The 25,635-nt window shown below is 33.0% G+C and overlaps 2 protein-coding genes across 2 annotated transcripts; both read left to right on the top strand.

The window, feature by feature from the left end:
• Positions 1-5,472: 5,472 nt before the first annotated feature.
• Positions 5,473-8,013, top strand: LOC21407856 (pentatricopeptide repeat-containing protein At3g06430, chloroplastic). Its single transcript, XM_010101412.2, has 2 exons — positions 5,473-5,856; positions 6,512-8,013. Exons 1-2 carry the CDS (start codon positions 5,473-5,475, stop codon positions 7,655-7,657), a joined length of 1,530 nt encoding a protein of 509 aa, XP_010099714.1. The 3' UTR covers positions 7,658-8,013.
• A 4,566-nt stretch (positions 8,014-12,579) lies between these two features.
• Positions 12,580-24,602, top strand: LOC21407855 (pleiotropic drug resistance protein 3). Its single transcript, XM_010101411.2, has 23 exons — positions 12,580-12,999; positions 14,365-14,488; positions 15,469-15,554; positions 15,883-15,967; positions 16,383-16,542; positions 16,632-16,708; positions 17,077-17,130; positions 17,233-17,323; positions 17,425-17,726; positions 17,813-18,094; positions 18,175-18,488; positions 18,683-18,843; positions 18,935-19,038; positions 19,182-19,332; positions 20,764-20,898; positions 20,997-21,070; positions 21,177-21,509; positions 21,620-21,910; positions 22,224-22,307; positions 22,438-22,571; positions 22,955-23,354; positions 23,786-24,040; positions 24,196-24,602. The coding sequence occupies exons 1-23, from the start codon at positions 12,608-12,610 to the stop codon at positions 24,460-24,462; spliced, it is 4,356 nt and encodes a 1,451-aa protein (XP_010099713.1). The 5' UTR covers positions 12,580-12,607; the 3' UTR covers positions 24,463-24,602.
• The last annotated feature ends 1,033 nt before the right edge of the window (positions 24,603-25,635 follow it).

The following is a 25,635-nucleotide window of genomic DNA, read 5'->3' as shown; positions in this document are numbered from 1 at the left end:
GTTGGCGGGATCTTTGGATAAATATGGTATTTACTAGTAAATACGATATTTACCGGTAAAAATAATGTTAAACGGTCGCCAAAGTCGGTGGTCAAATTTTCAGATAAATACGTTATTTACTCGTAAATACGGTATTTATTAGTAAATAAAGTGTTAAACGGTTGTTGGAATTGGTGCTCAAATTTTTTGATAAATGTGATGTTGACTAGTAAATACGGTGTTATTAGTAAATATAGTGTTAAACGGTTACCGAAGTCGGTGGTCGGAATTTTGAGTAAATATGATATTTACTAGTAAATACGGTATTTATTTGTAAATACAATATTTATCTATAAATACAGCGTTAAACGGTCGCCGGAGTCGGTGGTTGGGTTTTCGAGTAAATATGATATTTATTAGTAATTATAGTGTTAAATGGTCACAAGTAAATATAACAGTCAGCTGAAAAACTGTCACCAAAAAATGATAATTGGTTGCTAAAAAATAGTCACAGATTGCCAAAAAATGGTCTTTGGTCACCAGAGCCGGTCGTCAGTTGCCGGAGCCGGCCGCCGATTCCAACCATGGTATTTTAGGTTTTTAATAATGTTTAAAACTTAAAATATCAAATTATGCTATAATTTATCAATCACTTTACTAATTATATTATTTCCGTCCTTATCTCATGTTTTTGCTATATAGTAATAGGTTAAAAAAAGAAATATATTAAGAAAATTAGAGAGAAAATTACTTAAGGGTAACTATGAAAAAATAGTATTGAAGCGGGCTGCAAGAAAATAGACGCTTTTTGGATCAACAAAGAAAAGGAAAATAGGCGTTTTATTTAGATAAATATTTATAATGGTGGCATTTAAAGAAGTTTAAGTAGGGATACATCTCGAAAAAGTTTTTGTAATATGACGTACTAGAGAAGAAAATAGTTCAATGAGGCACATTTTAAATATTTCAAATTTTTTTAAAAAAGTAGTTGTACTAAATTGCATATTTCAATCAAAACTTGTGTTTCGGTCAAATTTAATTTATATCCAAATGAAAAGAGCATATTTTAAAAAATATTATATATTTGGATAAGGACGAATGAGCTAGAGAAAGATACTTATGAGCACATTCAAGAAAATTAATCATTGTAGAATAGTAAAAGTCCACGTGAAGTTCACATTTGATCAAAGAATATTTAGAGTTGTAAGAGAATAAGAGTATAGTAAGAGAACAAACTTAAATTAGGACAATTCTATAATCAATAACCTATAAGTATTATAGACGAGGGAATGCGTCTTGTTTTCTTTTATACTTCAACCCAAGGTTATTTGTCTTTCAAAAGTTTTAGGGCTCATTTCGCATTGCTTTTAGAAGTTATTTATAGTTTTTTTAAAAAAAGCTACAACATGTTACGGTGTTTGATAAATTCTTATTTTATCCAGCAACTTTTAAAAATTATTGTCATGTACTAAAATTTGATAAGCAAGTTAGGGTTATTTTTACACAGCAGTTTCTACAGCCATCTTCCAAATTTATGAAGATAACCTTCATAATAAAATTTAATTCCCAATATGCCTATTTTACTTTTTCCATATCAAATTAAAAAAACATATATTTTTAAAATAATTATTTATAATTAAAAATCTTTAACAAGTATACTATGTTAAATTTTATTCAAATATTTTTAGTAATTATCAAAATATTTAAAATAATAACAATAACTAAGATATTTAGTAGATGAATAACTTTTCCTTATCAATAAATATATTTATTTTAAGAAATATTTTAATTAATAAATTAAAATTATATTTTTTATGTTTTGAATATTGACTATAAAAATATAAATAAAACTATCTACTTTCATATTTATACATCTACACGATAATTTTATACACAATTTACTAAATACTTAAATTTTTACTTCTAGTATTTATAGCAGTTTTGTAAAAATATTTATGAAACACTTATATACTTATGACTATAGCAACTTATTACTAATAATATAGTAACAATAAAAAATTTTAACAATACAATAATGTCAAATTGACTCTTATACTTCAACCTCTCCTTAAAAATTATACAACTGTTTTTTTTAGCCTCAACTTAAAATAGTAACAATTGTCTATGTTTCAGAGGTACTGTTAAAGTAGTAACAACTATCACAAGCAAATAAATAAATAAATAACATATGTTTATGTTTTAGCTGTTATCAAATGAGTGCTCAAATTTAAGCTAAGCTGGATTACTCGCATATTCATTTGTATTTTTTGAGTTAGGGTGACTTAAATTTAGATATTGATTTGAGTTAAAATGTATTTAAATATAGTTTTAATTGGAACTTTAATTTGAGTTTGTGTTTAAATGTGCATATTTTGAGTTATGGTTTGAATTGAGAATCTATTTGAGTTTGTGTTTGAGTGAGTCAAAACTTGAATTTGTATTTGGATAGTATTTTAATAAAAACTCAATGGTGATGAAAAATTTTAATAGGGTATATGGGTAACATTTTATTCGTCTATTCTTTATGAACGCATAGAAAAAAATCGTCTCAATTAAAATTAAAACGAAAAAATTATGACATTTTTAAGAATAGAAAAAATACTGTTTATTTACTTAAATTTGAGTTTTCCCTCTTTCTTCTATCTCTCATTGCAATCCCACAGTGGTTTATCTTCTTTTAAACCTCAATCTCTCTTTTAATGAAAAACGTTATTTCAGAGAACTAAGCATCAAAACCATTTTTTTATAGTGTCTCACTCCTCAAATCCCTAACTATTTTCTCTGTGACTCGTCCCACTCGAAAGTTAGATACCATTTAGTTTGCTTGTTTTTTATTGGCCCCGTTCATTTTCCCGATTCAAGTTTTGCTACAGTAAAAAACTCTCATAAACAGTCACATTTAACTTTTTTGCTACAGTAAAAAGCTCTTATATAAAGTCACATCTCAACTCGAATTAAAAACTCGAATCAACGAACTAAATAGGCCTATTATATTCTTTTACTGAAGGTAATAGCTCGTCTGTAAGATCTTTTTTTTTTCTTTTTTAGAATATATGTTTTTTCTATTTGTTTGATTTCTCATTTCTTTTATTTAAAGGCAACTGTGTAAGATTCTTCAAATAATTTAGATATAGAAATCAAATTTCTCTTTATGTTTAGAAGGAAATAAATATTATTCAAAACAAATACTTATTATTTCTAAATTATTGAAGTATAACTTCTCCCACTGCTTTTACTAATACCCTCGTGCTATTGCCCACTTTCATCGTGTATTCCCCATCGGCAAGTTCTTCGTAAGAAATATGACTTTACAAAGAAGAATAAATATGATTAGTTGCTTCCGAATCAACTATTTAGGACGAGAAATCACCCTTACTAAAGATGTTTTTAAAATTAGTACATCTTATTTACTTTGATTCTTTTCCTTTACTTCAGTGGAAACAATTTTCTTGCAAAGAAACCGAACATGATTAGTTTCTCTCAAATACACTATTCAAGAGTAGAAATCACCCTTTTCTAAACATGTTCCTAGAACTAACAAATTATATTTATCTTTGTTTCCTACATTAGGAGCATTTGCTTCAAGGGTAGGAGGACATTTTGTTGGAAAATACGGGTAAAGTTGCACAGAGAAATTTTAAAATTTTTAATTAAACAAAACAAAACTGAAATGCTATATATCATAAATACAAAAGATCTATATCATACATCTACGAGACAAATCGTTGAATCTTGAAAGCAACTATAACAAACAGAATAAACACCGGAAAAGTCTCAACCAACTGATCTTCTCCATTATTCTCTTTTCCACGACCGGAGTGCAGGTGGGCACACGTCGTCCAATCTCCTAGTCGGTATCTTGATCTCCTTCCAACCATACGAGAGCCAAAGGAAAAAAAGTTCTTGATGTTTGAATAGTTTTACCTCTCAGGAACCCTTACCAATATCCCCAAAAGATTCTCTCAAGTGATCTAAATAGCTTTGTGACATAATAGGCTATTTATAGAGGTAGGTTAGAGTTGTTCCGCAATTCTGCTAAGTTTTCAGATCTAAAATCGCAACTAGTCGGTGTCACGTAGACCGTCTGGTTAACCACACGACGGGCTATGTATGTACTACATAACTTGTTCGGTCAACTGGACGTAGCCCACTGATTAACCGGACCCATTTTTCCAACCCGATTATGTTCCTTTTATTTGAACGCGAGAATAATATGTACAACTCCAATCTTAATTTAAATAATCCAATGTAAAAACTATCTTATTAAAATAATTATAAATTTATATTCTCATATCATATAAAAACAAAAACATTAATTCAACTAATTTATCTTGAATTAATTTACACAATTAATTCAATCGATAAATAACTTATGAATTAATCTAAACACTTAATTAACTCAAACAATTTATCTTGAAGTAATTTAAACAATTAATTCAACTGATAAATCACTCATGAATTAATTCAATCCGATTTATAATCAATTTGTAGAAACAACATAAGTTACCAATATGTAGAAAATACGCCTTATCGTAGCAGAAAAATATACGAGCTAGCAGAGGGACCCGATGTACATGTATTGATTAAGCTCCTATAATTACGAAAGTATTTGTTAACTCACAAGTTCATCACATGATTATAAGTTATAGTGTCATTCCACTAAAAGTCTAGAAGTGCACTATCGATCAATACAACATATTTATAAAGCTCCAATTAGCTCATGTCCATGACTTTATTATATTGTATGTCATCTCCGTAAGATATCCATAATCGACTTATGGTCAAGTTCTGTTTTACATTCCCGATTATATTTATCTTATGTTCTATTATCACTTCATCACAAAACTATTATGTTCCAATATAAATAATAAACCATTAGATAATACAAAGTAATCTAATGACTGAATGCTCATGTTTTCCAATCTCTAGATAATACTAAAAGAGGATATCATTAATTCTTTTAACAAGAACTATGGATTCTCTATTTATGAATAATAAATTTACGCATATAAGAGTCATATCCCTAATGTAGCGAAAGCATACCTTTACACAATGTCAGAATGTTTCTATTTAGTACATCAAAAGATACAAATTAAATATACAAATTAATTATTCATCTCAAAGTTAAGATGATAACATAATTATCGGAGGAGATGGTGAGGCGCCGTCTCTGGTGACTGCGACTTGCGGGGAACACTCTGAACATTTTCATCCCAACAATCTTCATCTTAATATAGAGATATTTCCTTTTTTACAAGGTTGTCGTTTTCTGGGATAACAATCATTTTGATAAGATGTTGTCGTTTATCCAACAAAAGTCATTAGAATATCAGTTTTAAGAGTGCTTTGTCGTTTTTTTTTTTTTTTTTTTTTTTTTTTTTCTTTTTTAAAAGTGTTTTTTTTTTTTTTTTTTTTTTTTTTTTTTTTTTTTTTTCCTCTTCAAGTCCTTGTTTATATGAAAGAGAACACACATGGGAGAAATAGAAAGGCAAAATGACTTCAAAGTATCTCTCCTTCTCTTCATCTCTGCTTCCATCTTCTCTCATATCTCAGAATCCCAACAACAACAACAACAAAAACAACTCTAACAAACTCAAACCCACCACTGTTTTTCTCGTTCGCTGCGCATTCGCTGCACCACAAAAGTCTGGAACAACCAATTCTTCTGCTTCATCTTCGGGTAAAAAGAGGCATTGGAAGCAAGGAGAATACCCAGGCGTATCAGAGACATTCATACCTGGGATTTCGAAGAAAACGCCTATAAAAAATGTCAAGAAGAAGTTGGACCGCAAAAATAAAGCCAAGGCCTGGGTCAACACCGTCACTGAAACCTTGTTTGAGCGTATCCAGAACAAGCAGTGGCTCCAAGCCCTTGAGGTCTGCCTCTATCTCTCTCATTCTTTTTTCTACTATCTGGGTTTTCGAAATTTTGTCTTTTCTCTTCTGGGTAGGAGCCTCTTTCTCTCTCTCTCTAAAAAAAATATTAGATTACTCATTCACCGTATAAGTTGGTGTTGTAAATTTGATATAAGAGTTGTGTACACCGCATATCATTATCAAAATGAATAATTACTTTCCAACTCGTCTGGAAATTAGAAGCTGTCTAGTTGAGGAATGTTTGGGAAAGAATTTTATCCGCATTGTTCTTATATTGTTAGAGAGGCTAGTAGTTGTGTTAACAAATTAGCTTCTTTAGTTGTGAGAAATATGATGAAAATGTGATGTTTTCCACTCTCAGTTCTCTGTGACCTTTTGTTAACAGACATATTCTGGGTTTACCTTACTATAGGTTTCGGTTAGTTGTTATGCTCTTGTTTGTAATTGCATTTATCCCCAAAAAAAAAAAAAAAAAAGGAGAGGAAATTGGATTTTAGAAGTTGTCTGGCTGGTAAGTTCTTTATAGACAAACAATTTTAGGGAAAATGCAAAAGAATGTTAGTTTATATTTGCACCTAGAATAGGAATTCCTCTTGAATATGCTTTTTGTGATCTTGTTTTTGCTTCATAAAAGTGGCCAGTCATGAATTTTCAGGTATTTCACATGCTTAGGGAACAACCGTTTTATCAACCTAAAGAGGGGACTTACATAAAACTATTGGTTCTTCTCGGAAGATCGGGCCAACCCCATCAGGCTCGTCAACTATTCGACACAATGGTTGAAGAAGAATTGGATCCATCTTCCGAGCTTTACACAGCCTTGCTTTCAGCTTATTGTCGGAACGGCCTCATTGAAGAGGCATTCTCAACTTTTGACAAGATGAAGACCCTTCCTAATTGTCAACCTGATGTTTTTACATACAGTACTTTGATAAAGGCCTGTGTTGATGCCTTACAGTTTGATTTAGTGGAATCCTTGTACAAGGAAATGGATGAGCGACAAATTACACCGAACACAGTCACCCAGAACATAGTCTTGAGTGGATATGGTAGGGCTGGAAAATTTGATGAGATGGAGAAAGTGTTATCGGGGATGCTCGAGAGCACGACCTGTAAGCCTGATGTATGGACTATGAACATTATCCTCAGTGTGTTTGGCAACATGGGTCAGATTGATATGATGGAGAAATGGTACGAAAAGTTCCGTGATTTTGGGATAGAGCCAGAAACACGAACTTTTAATATTCTAATTGGTGCATATGGAAAGAAAAGAATGTATGATAAAATGTCTACAGTGATGGAATATATGCGCAAGCTTCAGTTCCCTTGGACGACTTCAACTTACAACAACGTGATCGAGGCGTTTGCTGATGTTGGAGATGCAAAACACATGGAATGCACATTCGAGCAGATGCGTACTGAAGGCATGAGAGCGGACACCAAGACATTCTGCTGCCTTATTAACGGTTATGCTAATGCGGGCCTCTTCCACAAGGTGATTAGCAGCGTTCAGTTGGCTGGAAAGTTTGAGATACCTGAGAATACTTCATTCTATAATTCGGTGATATCCGCGTGTGCAAAGGCTGAGGATTTGATTGAGATGGAGAGGGTGTTTAAGAGGATGAAAGACAAGAAATGTCTACCGAATTCCACAACATACTCCATTATGGTTGAGGCATATAGAAAGGAAGGCATGAATGACAAGATCTACTATTTGGAGCAAGAAAGACAGGAACTAGAGATTATGGCCGACACAACAAGAAATGATGAGGACTTTGAGTCTGGTTCCTTTGTTGATTAATGTAGAACTTTAAATTGATCTGGTTTTTACAAGTTTTGCTTCCAGTGCAGCATTGGTTTCTTTTATTGAAATCACCAAGTGTTGGCTCAGTTACTGACCCCTTTCCGTCACATCATGGATGAGGAAAAATGCCGCCTCCTCTTCTTAACGCTTTCATTTTTCTTTGGGAAGTACAGCTAGAATGGTTTTTACGGCCTCCCAGTCCCTGATGATGTATTGGGTAAAGCTAAAAGGATGATTGATGTAGATGTTGATTTTGAAAACGATTTTCTATGTGGGAGCGCGTACGTAGTAGATCGTGTGTAAGAAGACTTTTACAAAATTTTGAGATATTTTATAGACTACAATAATTTATACACGAATAAATTAATCAAATTAATTTATTTACTTAGCGAATGATTAGATCAATAATTTAACTTTTGTGATCTCGAATGTTCCTTACTTCAAGATAGTTTCGAATACTTGAATCTTTTTCGTCAATTCATTGAATCTATAAAGACGTGTGTATGGACATACTTGAAACAAAACGGGATTATTAAAAAAAACACTCAAGTTTTTCACAAACACTAACATATGCACGACGTGAAATTTGGGAGATTTTTTTTTTCTTTTCCTCACTCTATAAAATTCGGCCACACTATGTTCGGGAGAGCAAAAATTGTGTTCTCCAATTTTCTGCTATCTCTTACGTATAAAATAGTAGTCAAACTTTCAGAAAAAGTCTAAACTTTATCTTTAAGATGAAGCTTGATAATTATCTTCTACTTTTAATTGATTTTGAAAACAAAACTCCCTCCCTCCTTTATCTTATAGGGCCGGTCACCGCAGGGATATTCCTCCTTGTGATAGGTACAAATAGCAGATAGGGAAGGAGGCAAAATTCTCTTTTATTCTGTAGTCTAATTTTGACTCAAATTCTAATTCTAATTTAAGTCAAACTTAATTTAATTTGAATTTCAATTGGACAACTTATTAAATAAGTCAATTGGATAACTTAAAAAACAAGCAACTGAATCCCAAATGGATTCACACTGTACTGGGCATGTACACCATGTGGACACCTCCACATGTGTGTTTCAAAATTCAAATTTAAATAATCACATTATTTTTAATTTATAATTAATTATTCTTTAACGTTCTATTTAGAATTCTATAATTCTAAAATTCTTATTTTGCCCTTAGTGTCTTGTAGGATTACAAGGACGACGTGTGGATTCATGAACCTATAATTCTGAGCTCCAATAAAATAAATAATTAATTAAAGCTCTTTAATTAATTAATTAAGTAATTCTATTAATTTCAAAAGTTACTCCACTATAAACTTAGAATTACACTTTCGCAATTATAGATATATTTACTTCTAAACTGTGAAGTATCCATTTGATATAATCATTACATATAGATAAATCCTCCATAAATAATTCATAATTAGAACTAGGTAAAATCCGTTAACCTCTCTAATACGTATTTATCTTTAAGTACCATTGACTCTCTAATGGACAGTGATTCATAAAATAAATTTATGAATCGGAGCTACTACTAGTCCATTCACCGAATTAACCCTCAAAGAAATTATTTATCTACTTGTTTCTCAAGAAGCAATGAATTCCATCTTGTATAATAAATTCACAACTACTCACTTCATTATGTCTCTAAAATACAAAGAATAAGATTCAACATCTCGGAATCCGTACTGAGTAAAACAAAAAACATAATTCATAAATAGAAGTCTGTTAATAACTCATGATTAAGATTGTTATATATATAATCATCAGTAGACTCAATTAGAATTTCTATACTTAAGGGAAATTATCAGAAATTCATATTATGTCTGTGTCCTGGTTTCACAAGATCTCATTATGTGTAATACACTCATTCAATATATCCATTCAATATATCTCCATATTAATAATGCAGATAATACCATTCCATTCTAAATGGGAATGACATGTATTAGTAATGTTTTAATTAATAATTCCAAACTTTAATTAAATTCATTGCAAACATCGTTTTGATTATTATCCTTAAATATTACATTCTCGCATATAATGCTTATATACAATATTTAAGATCACATAAATAATTACGGAATTTCACTGATATTCATAAAATATTCAATAATATATGCACATAAAATAATGAATAAATTATTTTATTAAATTAATAATAAATATCCTATTACATCTCATATTTTTAGGACATTATTCCTAACAACCATTCCCAACAGTAGACACTTTACATCCTAATGGAGTCGGCGGCAAATCAAAAAACTTGAGGCTGTCTTATAAGCTGGTACATATTTTTAAGCAAATTCTTTCATGAGCGTCAAGAACGCAATATCAAATTAATGTGTTAATGCCAAATTATAACATTTGAGTAAGAGACTCACTCTCCAATTAAGTACTATTTAGTGCTAAATTTAGCACTAAATATAGCATATGTTAAATTTTTACATTTAATTCTTAAAGGTTGATGTATTCACCTTTACATTTAATCATTAACATCATTTTAAGTTACTTCAAATGAAAAGTGTACTTGTACAAAGCTTAATAATTCAAACAAAAAGTAAGATAGCATAAATAGCATTATGCACGGGGGTATAAAATAAAAACGCAAATTCAATATGTTATTTTACACTTTTTAATACCAAATATAATATCAACATTAATGTTTACGTTGGACATGGCTTTACAGTATAGCTTAATTATTTTTAGAGAATTTCTCCGGTAAGACCATAAAAATAAATTATCAATAATTTTTTAACTTCAGCCGTTAAATATTAAATTTATATGAGAAATTATTTATTTTGTATATTTTTTTTAATTTAATGTGATTTTAACTGAATTTAACGGTTAAAAATTAAAATTTATATATTAATGAAAAAATTCAACGAGAGAAAGTGCCTAACTTTTTACAAATTAATCTTTTAGAATATAAATTCCAATAATTACTTTGGTTCAACTGACTTCTTGTCGTTGACTCTTCTGCAGTTGCGTTCAATTAGTGTACTATGATACGTGCTGAAATTTCCATTGAACTTCAGGAAATTTCTTGCTGAAAACTAAGACACGTGCTTAATTATATAGATTGCTATAGTCCATTTCCATTAAAATGTCTAGATTGCAATCTAGTGTTTATAATTACAACACTATAGATTTTACTTCTGATTGAATTTTGATTGTTTAAATAATGAGTCTGACTACTTAATTCATTCTGCTTCACTCTAATTCAATTCAAATATTATTAGGTTGTGAAATTTTTTTAATATTATTAAGATTAAATATGTGCAATTTACACTTTTAATGGGAGACAATAAAAAATCTTAATGTCTTACCCGCACCAACTCAATTCATGTACAACCCTGCACAACTACAATTTTTTTATTTATTTAAATTCTTCCATGAAGCCATCTACTTTTTCCCTATAAGTAGAGCCACCGGCAAAAAGAGCAGAGCAGCCTCACCACGTTTGAAAAGCGTCCTTTTAGGATGACCGAAGTTACGAGAATTTCATCCGCATATAACCGGTTACATTAGGTATTTGGCAACTGATTGGAAAAAAGTGGGCCCGGTCAAAAATAGAAATGACGGCCAGAGTTGACCGTCTGCAAATGAGAAGACGATGGATCTCGAATTAGAGATGAGCGGAGTGAGCAAAGAGAGGGCGAGCTAGATTGAGAAAGAGAAGGAAACCCGGTTACCCAACAGGTTACTGGTGGATTTTGTCTCATTTGAAGCTGAAAAACAAATAAATATAGATCCCGTTTGGTAATGTTTTTAAAATAATTTTATTTTTAATACAAAAATAAAAATGAGATTATTTTAAAATTATTCTGAAACTAATTTTAAAATTATATTTGGTGGTCTTTTAAGAGATTAATTTGAGTACGATAAAAAAATAAAATCATGTTTAGTTATATTTATATTTGTTTGAGTATATGTAATTAATAATTATTTAGCAAATAAAAATTAATATATAAATAATATAATAATAATGAATAAATTATAATTAAACTATATATATAATAAATTAATATGCTAAATAATTAAAAATGCTAATATTTTTTTCATTCTTAAAAATGCCATAAAATTTTTAAAGTATGAGTGGGGCACTATTCTTCCGTGCTTGGCATCCTTGTGTTCTCACTCAACTACATTGAGGAATAATTGTATGGATCATGAGTCTCCATCAATGGAATATTTAACTTTCATACATAACTGTTTTGACTTTTTTTTTTTTTTTGGATAAAATTAAAGAAGTAGTTCCATGAAAATGGTATAACATTTGGAACATGAAATTATACTTAATTGGACTTGACATGAAAGAAATGGTCGTATGTTACATGCTCTGCAGCCCTCAAGGGCCTGCCATTTGTGACTCATCTCTTGCGAACTTGTTATCAACACGATGAAGCCAAGTCAAACACTCACTTTCCTCTGAATTCATACAATATGTCCATTAATTAAATCCCATAAATTTATACCAAAAAGAAAATGATTTTTTTTTTTTTTTGTTTTATTCCGGTCACACATTGTCGATGTCAAATAGCATACTTCACGGCAGGTAAGAACTCTATTTTATATAGCAGATTGAACCATGCCTTGGGGAGTAGATTGAGTATAATACATTTTTTTTTTTTATATTTACATGTCGATATTAAATAGAATTCCTTCGAAAAAGGGAAAACTTCCGCAGCCATTTCCTTGCCTTACCAACATCTGACGCATTCCATTACCTCACAAGAGTCACCAAATGACATATTGAGTTTTTTTTTTTTTTTTTTTTTTTTTTTTTTTTGTATATACATTTTTGGTTTTTTGTTTTATCCCCCCAAAAAGCCCCCAAATAAAATTTTTTTTTTTTTTTTTTTTTTTTTTTTTTTTTTTTTTTTTGTGTATATACATATTGAGTTTTTGGTATTAAGTATGTTCTTCACAAATTAAGTCAAAAATGGCTCAGCTGGCTGGAGCAGACGAGATAGAATCTCTGCGTATAGAGTTAGAGCAGATCGGAAGGAGCATAAGATCCTCCTTCAGAAGCTTTCGTAGCGGCTCAACGGTGAATGCCGATCACGATTCCGGTGTCGACGAAGATGATCACGACGATATTGAGGAACGTAGCAGCTTACAATGGGCTGCTATTCAGAGATTACCAACTTCTGATAGGGTCACTTCAGCATTGTTTGATGCTAGTGACGGAAATGAAGGCGTCAATGAAAAACGAGTCATCAATGTCACCAAGCTTGGAGCTCAAGAGAGGCATATTTTCATTGAAAAGCTTATCAAACACATTGAAAATGATAATCTCCGGTTGTTACAGAAGCTTCGGAAGAGGATCGACAGGTAATTATGACTTTTATCCTTGTTTCATGTTCGTAAACCCAGATTTTTTTTTTTTAGCTACTATGATTAAAATGATCTATTGTTAATTGGGGGTCTTGTTGTAATTTTAATTTAATTTTCAGCAAAACTGTAACTTTTTTATTGAATACGGACACCATTGAAATTTTACAAAATGTTACGTATAAAAACTCGATACTTCAAAATTCCAGCGGGCCCATATATATAGGTGGCTACCTTAGCTTTTCGTGATCATAGCGCAAAAAGCGTAACATTATTCATTTATTTAAACTTCAAAGGTTTGAAATTAAATAGGTGTAGGGTTTTCAACGTTCGGTCATAACATTTTATATTTAAACTAGCTCGAGGAACGTGCCCTAGCACGTTCTGCGCCACAAACAAAATATTTTTTTTTTCCTGCTTCTATTTTAATATATATATATATATATATATATTTTTGTGCTTTTTGTTTCGCAAGGATCATCAGGTATAATTGATAATGGCTCAATAAAAAGCTATCCTATTGCAAATTTATAAATAAGTATGTTAACACAATCTACATACAATAGAGTTGCATACTTAAGAATAAATACATTAAAGGTCAAATTACACTACTATTTTTAAATAAAAAATCCATCGTCTTAAAAACTTAGCTTAAAGATTTAGACCTCGTTCATTTCACCGATTCGAGTTTAAAATTCAAGTTTTGCTACAGTAAAAAGCTCTAGAAACAGTCACATCTAACTTTTTTACTACAGTAAAACGCTCTCATATAAAGTCACATCTCAACTCGAATTAAAAACTCAAATCAGTGAACTAAACGGACCCTTATTAAGTTTACTAATGATTCAATCTGTCATATTTATTAAGTTCTCCAATATGCGTGATGAACCGTTCCCCAAGCAGTTTAGAAGGAAACCTGATAATAGCGTATCAACTATGTATATATATGTATGACGATGTCACTCTTTACATTTACTGTTTAACACGTGAACTCTACTAACATGATATATTATTACTTAAATATAAAATGAGATCGTAGAGTTCATATATCACATAATAAATGCAAGGAGTGACCAGAAGAGTGACAGAATATTGATGTTAGCATTTTTTTTATATATTATATGATAGTAGGGAAAAGAGATTTAAGTAACTATTTCATTTCTCTTCATTCTCACTTCTTTGTGAGGCATGAATGAATACATAAACTATGTGGAAAAATCATAGCCATTGCATTTAAAATAAAAGAAGAATTGATTAATTAATGTCAACCATTGGGTTAAAGGTTGAAGTATCTTCTATACTATATATATAGGGAAATATTCTTCCTATATCTACTTAGTACAGAGTCTGAATTTTACTATGCAGAGTTGGTGTGAAGTTGCCCACCATAGAGGTAAGATATGAGAATCTGAGTGTGGAGGCAGAATGCAAGATAGTTCATGGAAAGCCCCTACCCACTCTATGGAACACACTAAAAGATACAATCTTGGTAAGGACTTCAATACTTTGCACTACTTTTTTTTTTTTTTTTTATATAATAAAATTATATGTTTATTTTTATACCATGCACTTTGAGGTTATCTAAAAGAATATACCTTGTTCTTTAGATGTATCACATTTATATCTTTGAATTTCTAATTTATGCTCAACTTTTATATTTTCTTAGTCAATGGTCAACTTTGAACAAGGCCACCACAAAAGACCTAAACGACCCACAAAAATAAATAAAAATAATAGTAAAACAAAAGTTAAAAAAAGTTAAAGATATTTAGGACTTTTTTAGAGTCAAAGTTAAAAATAATAGGGTTTCGAGCTCTAGATCTCAACATTGTAGGCAGTGTGGACTTACTTCTAGGCTATGCTTTGTAATCACAATATCTTGAACTTCTTCAAATTTTATTTTTTAAAAAATTTTAGGGTCAAAATACAGTTTGTGAAAAATTTTGTCAAAATATAATTTTTAAAAAAAAAAATTGGGATCAAATTGAAATTTTACAAAAATTAAGGAATCAAATTGTAATTTTTAGAAAATATAAATTTGCATTGTGCCCTCTTAATTTTTAAACAATTATAAGTTCCAATATGAACCTATGTCGGCCAAATTTCGACCGCAATCATGACCAACCCCGACTTGGATCATGGATCCGCTATAAAATAATACAATACAACACATAAAAAATTAACCGTATTCTATAATACGATATAAACTATATTAACTTATCATATGTATTAGTTTAATAATACAATGGTTACACTAAATATTGTATTAATGTATTTATTATACAATATAATTGTCTAATGTGATCAAACAAACGTGCTCCTAATTGTAACTGAACTCAAAATCATCCCATGCGCGTGCGTGCGTGCGTGCGTACTGTTCATTCAGTTGTACATGATTTATACGTTATCGGTAATGACAGTGTCTGAGTCTTTGCTTTAGTCATCATTTGACTTATCTGTTTATGGCAGGGAATCACTAGGCTGTCAGCTTTAGACATTCAGGAAGCAAAGATTGGCATACTTAAAGATGTCAATGGGATTATTAAGCCAGGAAGGTAAAATCTTTCCTCTCCTCCTTTCTTTGTGAAAAGAAATATTGAAAGTTGTCACCTTAAATAAGTTAATCTTGATAAACTTCATACAGCTGAAGAAAGGGGGGAAAAATATTAAAAAGGATATGACATCTTAATTTCTCTGTGTTTGATTACTAATCATACGTTTGTTTCCTATATTCATCCCTGATTCTGAATCATGATTCATAGTTTTTTACAATGTTTTCTCTCACAAAAAATATACATAAAGCGAGAATAATTCTGAATTATAATTCTAATACATAAACCAAACGTCCTTAGACCTGACCAACTTGGAATTGCTTCAATGCAGGATGACATTGTTGCTTGGCCCTCCTGGATGCGGTAAAACGACGTTTCTGAAGGCGCTCTCGGGGAAGCTAAGCGACTCTCTCAAGGTTCCTAAAACTTTTACTCCATCAATAATTCAATTTGGTCATAGAAACAGTGGGGAATTTACAATTATAACAAGGCTTCTTTAGCAAAAAAAAAAAAAAGAAAACAAGGAAAAAAAAAGTTGCTGTACTAAACAGAATGCTATCTTAGTTTTCATCTGTCACCTAATCTCAAATCCTATGCAACACAAGGAATATGCACTAGTAGTTTAAGGCTGATTCCTTGTTTTAATTGTTAGAAGGAAGCTTGTGTGTTCTAAAGTTCTTAATCCAATATTAGTAAAAGAAAAAATTTCAGTAACGATCCTGTTTGGTGGAGAGAGATTATTTGTTTAATTGATTTACACTTTGGAGATTTATGTGTTCTGTTGAAAACTTTTTGCATGTGATTTATAAGTGTGTTTTCTTTTAAAAATAGGTTAGAGGGGAAATATCTTACAATGGTTATAAGCTGGAAGAATTTGTTCCTGAGAAGACGGCGGCTTATGTGAGCCAATATGACCTGCATATTCCAGAGATGACTGTGAGAGAAACACTTGATTTCTCGGGGCATTGTCAGGGCGTGGGAGGCCGAGCTGGTAAGCAATCTTAAATTAATGAAGAAGGCATTTGTTGGGTCACTTCTAAATTGAGATTTCGATATGATATCCTTTTTCTATGCATGAAGATCTAATGATGGAAGTCAGTAGAAGGGAGAAGGAAGCAGGAATTGTCCCAGATCCTGATGTGGATGCTTACATGAAGGTACCTTTTTAAGCAATAAAAAAATTCTTTTTATTACCGATGTTGATGCAATCACCACATATGCGTTGCCACAGTAGTGTGGGATCCAGTAATTATACTTTTTGCCATGTCTGGTGATGCATCACTAGTGGCGATGAATAGCAGTGGTCTTAAGCAATAAAAAAATTCTTTTTATTACCGATATTGATGCAATCACCACATATGCGTTGCCACAGTAGTGTGGGATCCAGTAATTATACTTTTTACCATGTCTGGTGATGCATCACTAGCGGCGATGAATAGCAGTGATCTTAAGCAATTAGTTCTATTTTAGTGTATCACCTTTATCTTCTCTGTTCCAATTTGACTACCATCAATCACATTCACAGGCAGTATCAGTTGAGGGAGTGAAAAGTAACCTTCAAACAGACTACATTCTCAAGGTGACTTCCAATTTCTCTTGTTACATGGACCACAAAATGTGCCTTCTTTTCTTCCTTAGACTGTTGGTCAACTAAAATGTTGACCATTATTTTTAAGTGTAGATCCTTGGTCTTGACATATGTGCTGATACAATGGTGGGAGATCCCATAAGAAGAGGAATATCTGGAGGTCAAAAGAAAAGATTGACAACAGGTACTGTTTACATAACATAATGGAGAATTTGTTGACAATGACAACTTTTAAAGGAACTTTATAAGAGAATGATTATGAATGTTTATTTCGCGCGGCCATAGGGGAGATGATTGTGGGACCTGCAAAAGCTCTCTTCATGGATGAAATATCAAATGGCTTGGACAGTTCCACCACTTTCCAGATTATTTCTTGTCTTCAGCATTTCGTGCATCTCTCTGAAGCCACCGCATTGATTTCCCTTCTTCAGCCTGCGCCAGAGACATTTGAACTCTTTGATGATGTTATCTTGATGGCTGAAGGCAAAGTTGTGTATCATGGCCCGCGTACTCATATTCTTAAATTTTTCGAAGACTGCGGCTTTAAATGTCCAGAAAGAAAAGGTGCTGCTGACTTCCTCCAGGAGGTAATTGGACATCAGTGATGTTCTCATTCTAAACAATATCATGTCTTCTTTTTTATTGTCATATCTTACATTATCTGCTTCTTCAGGTAATCTCTAGAAAAGATCAAGCGCAATACTGGAACATCACAGAACAACCTTACAGATATGTATCTGTTGACGATTTTGTTAAGAAATTCAAGGATTGTCATAGTGGCAGGAAGCTAAGTGAGGAGCTCTCGAAGCCGTTTGATAAGTCTCAAAGCCACAAGAATGCTCTGTCCTTTCAAAAATACTCTTTACCGAAATGGGAACTGTTGAAAGCTTGTTCAAGGAGAGAATTTCTTCTAATGAAGAGGAATTCCTTTATCTATGTTTTCAAATCAATACAGGTAACTTGTGCTTTGATAAGAATGCTTGGGAGAAGTATTTTCTAGTTTTTGCTTAGACATAACTTTGCTCTCTCCTGCAGCTAGTCATCATTGCATCCATAGCAATGACTGTCTTCATTCGAACTCGAATGGCTGTAGATGAACACCATACAAGTTACTACATGGGTGCTTTGTTTTATGGGCTTGTCATACTTCTTGTCGATGGATTTCCGGAACTTTCCTTGACCGTCTCAAGACTTGTAGCACTCTATAAACAAATCGAGTTGGGCTTTTACCCTGCTTGGGCTTTTGCCATCCCAGCTGCCATCCTTAAGATTCCAATTTCACTTTTGGAATCTTTTCTTTGGACTGGTCTTACTTACTATGTGATTGGTTATAGTCCTGAAGCCGGAAGGTGAGTGTTCATTTCACTTTTCCATGAGCCGAAATTTTGGACAAAACAAATTATTTTACCTTAACTTTCAAGGTTCAGGTTATTGAAGAACAATGTGTCATAACTATTTAGCATCCATCCTCTTTTGAAATATATTCTTGTAGGAAATTTCCAAAATGATTAATATTTTTTGTATGTTTTCTTTGTTCCAACAGGTTCTTCCGCCAGTTTCTTATACTATTCAATATGCACCTAGCATCAATATCTATGTTTCGGTTTGTTGCTTCAGTCTCCCGGACTATGGTTGCATCCATGACAGCTGGTAGTCTGACCATATTAACTGTCATGTTATTTGGTGGCTTCGTCATCTCAAAGTGTAAGATTTCCTTTAGCTCTTAACATTTTCAGGTCAAAGAATTTTATTTTTATGGTTTTTTCAGTTAGTGGTTTGCTTTGATTGTATGCAGCCTCTATGCCTGCTTGGTTGGAGTGGGGTTTTTGGCTTTCTCCTATGGCATATGGAGAGATTGGCATTACTGTGAACGAGTTCCTGGCCCCGCGGTGGCAAAAGGTGACTTATAATTGGTCCCTCCTCATACCTTTGTCTATGTGTCTTCACATCAAGATGCATCGTTTTATCAAGAATAGAATGCTAATTTGATTTACAAGAATTGTGCCTAATGATCACTTTCTCTTAATTCTTATTCATGGAAGGCATCCGGAAACACAACTTTGGGCCGAGAAACACTGGAAAGCCGCGGGTTAAACTTCGACAGTTATTTTTATTGGATTTCAATTGGTGCCTTAATTGGTTTCACAGTACTCTTCAATGTAGGATTTACGTTGGCTTTGACGTTCTTGAAGTGTAAGTTTGTCTTAATCACTTTTAGGCAACAACTTAGTAAGCATTCATGTTTATCAATATCGTGGAAAAGAGAGGAAAGCTGATAATTCGTATCAATTTTGGAATGGTACAATACAGAGCAATAGGAGTCAGTATTAAGAATTCTCTAGGACAAAAATAGGAAACTATGTACGCCTACAATCTCACGATTCAAGGGATGTCAATATCTTTCCTAACTAAATATATACACACTAATTATGTCCTACTAATAAGTTATTATTTTAGCTGCTGTTTCCACACTCCCCCTCAAGCTGGAGAATAGGTGTCTTCGATTCCCAGCTTAGAAATAATCTCATGAAAGATTGTATTATTGAGTCCTTTAATCAAGACATCTGCCAGTTGACTCCCTGAAAGAACATACGATGTGCAGATCAGACCACATTCTATTTTTTCCTCAATAAAGTGTCGGTCTATCTTAATGTGCTTGCTCTTTCATGTTGGACATGATTATGAGCAATGTTGATTGCTGACTTGTTGTCACAATAAAGCTTCATAGGTCTTTCCTACTTGATCTTCAAGTCATCTAGGATGATCTTTAGCCATAGTAATTCGCACACTCTTTGAGCCATTGCTCTGAACTCTGATACAACACTAGACCTTGTCACATTTTGCTTTTTGCTCTTCCATGTCACCAAATTGCCACTGTGAAATATGCATTACCCAGAAGTAGATCTTCTATACATGAATGCTCTTGCATAATCTGCGTTTGTAAAAGCTTCTAAAGTAAGTCCATTTCTTTTGAATAAAACTCCCGTACCTAGGCTTGCTTTCAAGTAGTGAAACACCCTATATGTGGCTTGTAAATGTGCTCCCTCGGATCATGCATAAACTAACTAATAGCGTTCACTGAATAAGCAATGTACGGTTGGGTATGAGCAAGATAGATATGTTTCTCTACCAATCGCTGGTATGAAATTTGGACTTATTAAGGACATGGGCTTCTATCTTAAAAGGTCAACCTGTTAAGTGTGGTGGCTCAGTGTCCTTATAAGTAGGTGATTATTGTTATATTTAATTGATGTGGGACTCGGGTTTCTTACCCTTAACAAGCCCCCGGAAGATGGTGCTCCTTTTAGAGTCACCATTCTTGTATTGGATGGATCGAGCTGCTCATTTGAGCTGGTTTGGCTTTGATACCATATTGTGAAAAAGAGAGGAAACCTGATAATTCTTATTAATTTTGGAATGATACAATACAGAGCAATAGGAGTCAATATAAAGAATTCTCTAGGACAAAAATAGGAAACTATCTATGCCTATCAATCCTATGATTCAAGTGATATCAATATCTTTCCTAACTAAATATATACACACTAATTGTGTCCTAATAATCAATTATTGTATTAACTGTACAATTCCACTATCAACTAAAGGCTTTTGATATATGTTCAGCACCAGGAAGGTCTCGAGCTCTCATTTCTTATGAAAGATACACTCAGCTCCAAGGGAAGCAACACGGAGACGATACAGACACAAAGAGGGCACCCTCGGGTGCTTCTGCAACTGTGGCAGAGCCTAAAAGGAAAGGTGGTTCAGTGTGATATTCCCTTTTGCTTGTATCATTCTAATGAAAATTGGTTCAGTAAATTATATCAGCTGATTGGACCCCTTTTTCTTGTTTCCAGGATGGATGGTGTTACCTTTTGAGCCTTTAACTTTAACATTTCAAGATGTGCAGTACTATGTGGACACTCCATTGGTAAGTTCCAAGATATTTGGAACTAGTTCTACACAAATTCTGATTACTTTCAAGTACAAACATCAAGTTTTGGTTTAGTTATGCCATTGTTATGGAATGGTTCCAGGAAATGAGACAGCGGGGGTTTGCACAGAAAAAGCTGCAGCTCCTTTGTGATGTTACCGGTGCATTCAGACCAGGTATTCTGACAGCATTGATGGGTGTCAGTGGAGCAGGGAAAACAACTCTCATGGATGTTCTTTGTGGAAGGAAAACTGGTGGCACAATTGAAGGGGAAATAAGAATTGGCGGGTATCTCAAAGTTCAAGACAGTTTTGCTAGGATATCAGGATACTGCGAGCAATTCGACATACATTCTCCGAACATTACTGTTGAAGAATCAGTGATTTATTCTGCTTGGTTGCGCCTCTCATCTGAGATTGATTCAAACACTAAATCTGTATGACATCTTTTCTTGGGATACATGTTATTTCCATGATAATAATGGACTTGGACACCAAGATTAATTGACTTGGCTTTCTTTTTCCCATCTTTTTTTTTTTTGGGCAGGCATTTGTGAAAGAAGTGCTTGAAACTATTGAACTTGACGTGATTAAAGATAGTTTGGTAGGCGTGCCAAATGTTAGTGGTTTATCGACTGAGCAACGAAAACGGCTGACAATAGCTGTTGAACTTGTGGCAAATCCATCGATCATATTCATGGATGAACCAACTTCAGGTTTAGATGCGAGGGCAGCTGCTATTGTTATGAGAGCAGTGAAGAACGTCGTTGAAACCGGAAGAACTGTTGTTTGCACCATCCACCAACCGAGTATTGATATTTTTGAGGCTTTTGATGAGGTAAAATGGATGTTCTAATGACTTTCAGTAATGATGAACTCAGAAATTTTAACTTGGTATACACCTTTCTGTGAGACACTGATGCTCAGTACATCAGTATATTGTTTCTCTACATCACATACGAGTTTCTAAATTACATGTTGCATGAAGTACACATGTAATTAGTGCTTAAAACGCCAGCCAAAGATTTCCTTTCTCACCTTTTGGTCTTGAATAATATTTTTCTGGATAAAAGAAGCATCCTTTATTCTCATATCAATGTTTTCTTGTACACAAACACAAATGAAAATTGCTTGTCTTAACATCACTGCAGTTGCTTCTCATGAAAACTGGAGGACGCATGATATATTCCGGCTCATTAGGAAAGCATTCAAGGAGGGTCATCGAGTACTTTGAGGTCGGTTTGTTCAACAAGTTTTGAATTTGTGCATGTTCAATCATTTTTATTGTCCATCACTTTGTTGTCCCTCAACTATATAAATCAATGCAGTGTTTAGTCTTGAAACCAGTTCTATTCATTTTTCTAGAGCATTCCGGGGGTGCCCTCAATTAGAGACAATCATAATCCAGCAACATGGATGTTAGATGTCACTTCAAGATCTGCAGAAGCCGAACTTGGCATAGATTTTGCACAAATTTTCCAGGGCTCCATATTGCATGAGTAAGTTACTAGTGCTAGGATATAAAGCCTAATCTGCATACGTGATCTTTGAGTTTAAATCCTCATAATTGCACTCTTTAAATCTCGTAATTGCACTCTCCAAAATTGTTGTCATTGTGTTTTGGACTTATGATGATATGTTTACCTGCTAGGCCTGTACAATTAATATTTTCCCTCACGATTTCCCGCTGTCGAGCCCATATGTGAGGGGGAGTGTTAAATTATAAAATCTAATGCAACAGTTAGAATGTAATCAATAGTTCAATGCATATAATGAAAGGAACGTGATTTTAAAAGTGCAAAGTAATAGCATGGGGCGAGTTTCATATTTATTTTTATTTTTAATTAGCTTGCACATGATTCTTTGTTCTTGCAAACTGCAGGGAGAACAAGGAACTGGTGAAACAACTGAGCTCCCCAGCTGCTGGCTCAAAAGACTTGCATTTTCCGACCCGCTTTCCTCAGGCCGGTTGGGAACAGTTCAAAGCATGCTTGTGGAAACAGAACTTGTCCTATTGGAGAAATCCTTCTTACAACTTGATGCGAATTATTTATACAACCGTCTCTTCTATATTGTTCGGCGTATTGTTTTGGAATCAAGGGCAGACAATAAACAACCAGCAAGACCTCTTAAATATTCTTGGTTCCATGTTCTGTGCAGTAATCTTCTTTGGCATATTCAATTGCTCAATGGTTCAACCTTTTGTTGGAATAGAGCGGAATGTTCTCTATCGGGAAAAATTCGCGGGAATGTACTCTTCATGGGCCTATTCATTTGCTCAGGTTCAAACATCAACCCCATTGCTTTTTTTTATGAAACTTAATTTGTTTATCATGTGACTACTCAAGTAGACTTGATTTCATTTTGGAAAGAAGGATGTAAAACAAAAGGGAAGGAGAAAAAGAAGAAAATGAAAATGAAAAAAAAAAAAAAAAATAGGAAAGTGTTTTTATTCATACAGAACGAGTGATTTTTTTAACTGAGGTGTAACTAAAGGCAACATACATATTTCAAGTTCTCTGTGTTTATATGACATTTCTCTCCTCTTTCTCAACAAACTAATATTCTCTTTTCTTATCCAAAATCTGGCCTCCAATTTCTTTCCTCCCACTTTTCCACTCAACCAAACACTGTGCCGGACCGACTTCTTTCTGTGAAGAAACAAAGCCTCAAAGAATCACTTCTAAAATGTTTGACTAATGGTTGTTTGCAGGTGGTTGTCGAGATCCCATACCTGTTTGCTCAAGCAGTTATATATGTAATCATCACATACCCGATGATTGGTTACTCCGCTTCGGCATATAAGATATTCTGGTCATTCTATAGCATGTTGTGCACGCTTCTATTTTTCAATTATCTTGGAATGTTTCTGGTGTCAGTAACACCAAATACTCAGGTGGCTTCCATCCTGGCATCATCTGCCTACACAATGCTCAACTTGTTCGCCGGTTTTATGGTACCGAAGCCCGTAAGTTTTACGAATCACATTTCTTTAGTTGGAATTTAAAACTAAAACTGGCTTGTTTGCAAACAGCTTAAACTAACATCATTATATAATATTATGTAGAAAATGTTCTTTCCTTGTTGAACTCAGCTGTTATTTCATTTGCTTCCTTATTGCAGCAAATTCCCAAGTGGTGGCTTTGGTTGTATTATGTTTGTCCGACATCATGGGCTTTGAATGGCATGCTTACTTCTCAGTATGGAGATTTAGAGAAAGAAATCTCGGCGTCCGGAGAGACGAAAACAGCTGCAGCCTTCTTAGAAGATTACTTTGGTTATGATCACAGCCTTTTAGGACTTGTTGCGGTCATGCTTTTGGTCTTTCCCCTTGTAGTTGCTTCTCTTTTTGCATATTGTATCGGTAGGCTCAACTTTCAGAGGAGATAGATAACAAATGTTGTTCACGCTTGAGATGCATTCACATTCAAGCATATACGTTATTCAATATTCACAACAGGGCAGTAAGCATTCTTTGTTCAGTATTCTAATGTAACACCAATATTGGCATAATTCTTTCCTGTTTAGATTCCCAGATTTCTATTAGAGTAGTTTTTTTTTTTTTTTTTTTTTGAAAGAAAAAAGAAATCTTATCTGGATTTTAAAAACTTACCTCAAACAATTGTCATTTGGAATTGTCTTTGAATTGTCTTTTGATGGAAGATAATAGACTTGACATGTCTTGAAAATTAATTAGAACATGAATATGCAGGCCATGGATGCTAGTTCCAGTTCCTTACTTATGTTTATTGCTATACATGACCTAAAAAAAAAGAAAAAAGAAAAAAAAGAGAAGAAACTTGTACTTTTGCAGTTACCTCCTTTGAAAATCTAATTTGTGTATGCAATATGCAAAAAGAAATGCAAAAGCAAGTGGGAAAGCAATGAGCGCAATAGACACAAGGCCTAAGCGATCATGATGAAAACCATAAAAGTCTTCAAGAAATGAACCAACTGACTTGAGCTCCCCAAATATCATTATTTCTTTGTCCATGTCTCCATATTGTGAAGTCAGAAGGCCATTGAGGGACCAAGATGTTGGGCAAATCCAGTAGCACCAAACCCACCATTTTGGAATTTTCTGCATGGATGTCAGATGATGAGGATTGGTAGACATGTTGTTATTTGAGCACATATAAGATAAAAATATACATACATATACATATATATCTTAAGAAAAAATAAAAAAGATTGAACATAGTTGCTTTAAAAATATATCACTCTTTCATATAAATAAAAATATCATAAAAGTTAAAACTACATCACTTAAACAAGCTTTATTTGAAAATACTACACAAAAATATTTGACAGGTTTTAGAAATATGTACATAAGCATAACAACGTCTGTAGTTAGGGCCCGTTTACTTAACTGATTCGAGTTTATAATTCGAGTTAAGATGTGATTTTATGTGAGAGTTTTTTATTGTAATAAAAAAATTAGATGTGACTGTTTATGAAAACTTTTTACTGTAGCAAAACTCGAATTGGTGAAGTGAATGGATGGTAAATGCGGAAAACAACTTAGGGTGTGTTTACAATTAAGACCAAAAATTTAGAGTAGAA

The sequence above is a fragment of the Morus notabilis genome, unplaced genomic scaffold (genome assembly GCF_000414095.1).
Source record: "Morus notabilis unplaced genomic scaffold, ASM41409v2 Scaffold172, whole genome shotgun sequence".
NCBI classification, from domain to species: Eukaryota; Viridiplantae; Streptophyta; class Magnoliopsida; order Rosales; family Moraceae; genus Morus; species Morus notabilis.
Note: the sequence above shows the minus strand (reverse complement) of the source record. Positions and strands in the feature narration are given on the sequence as shown.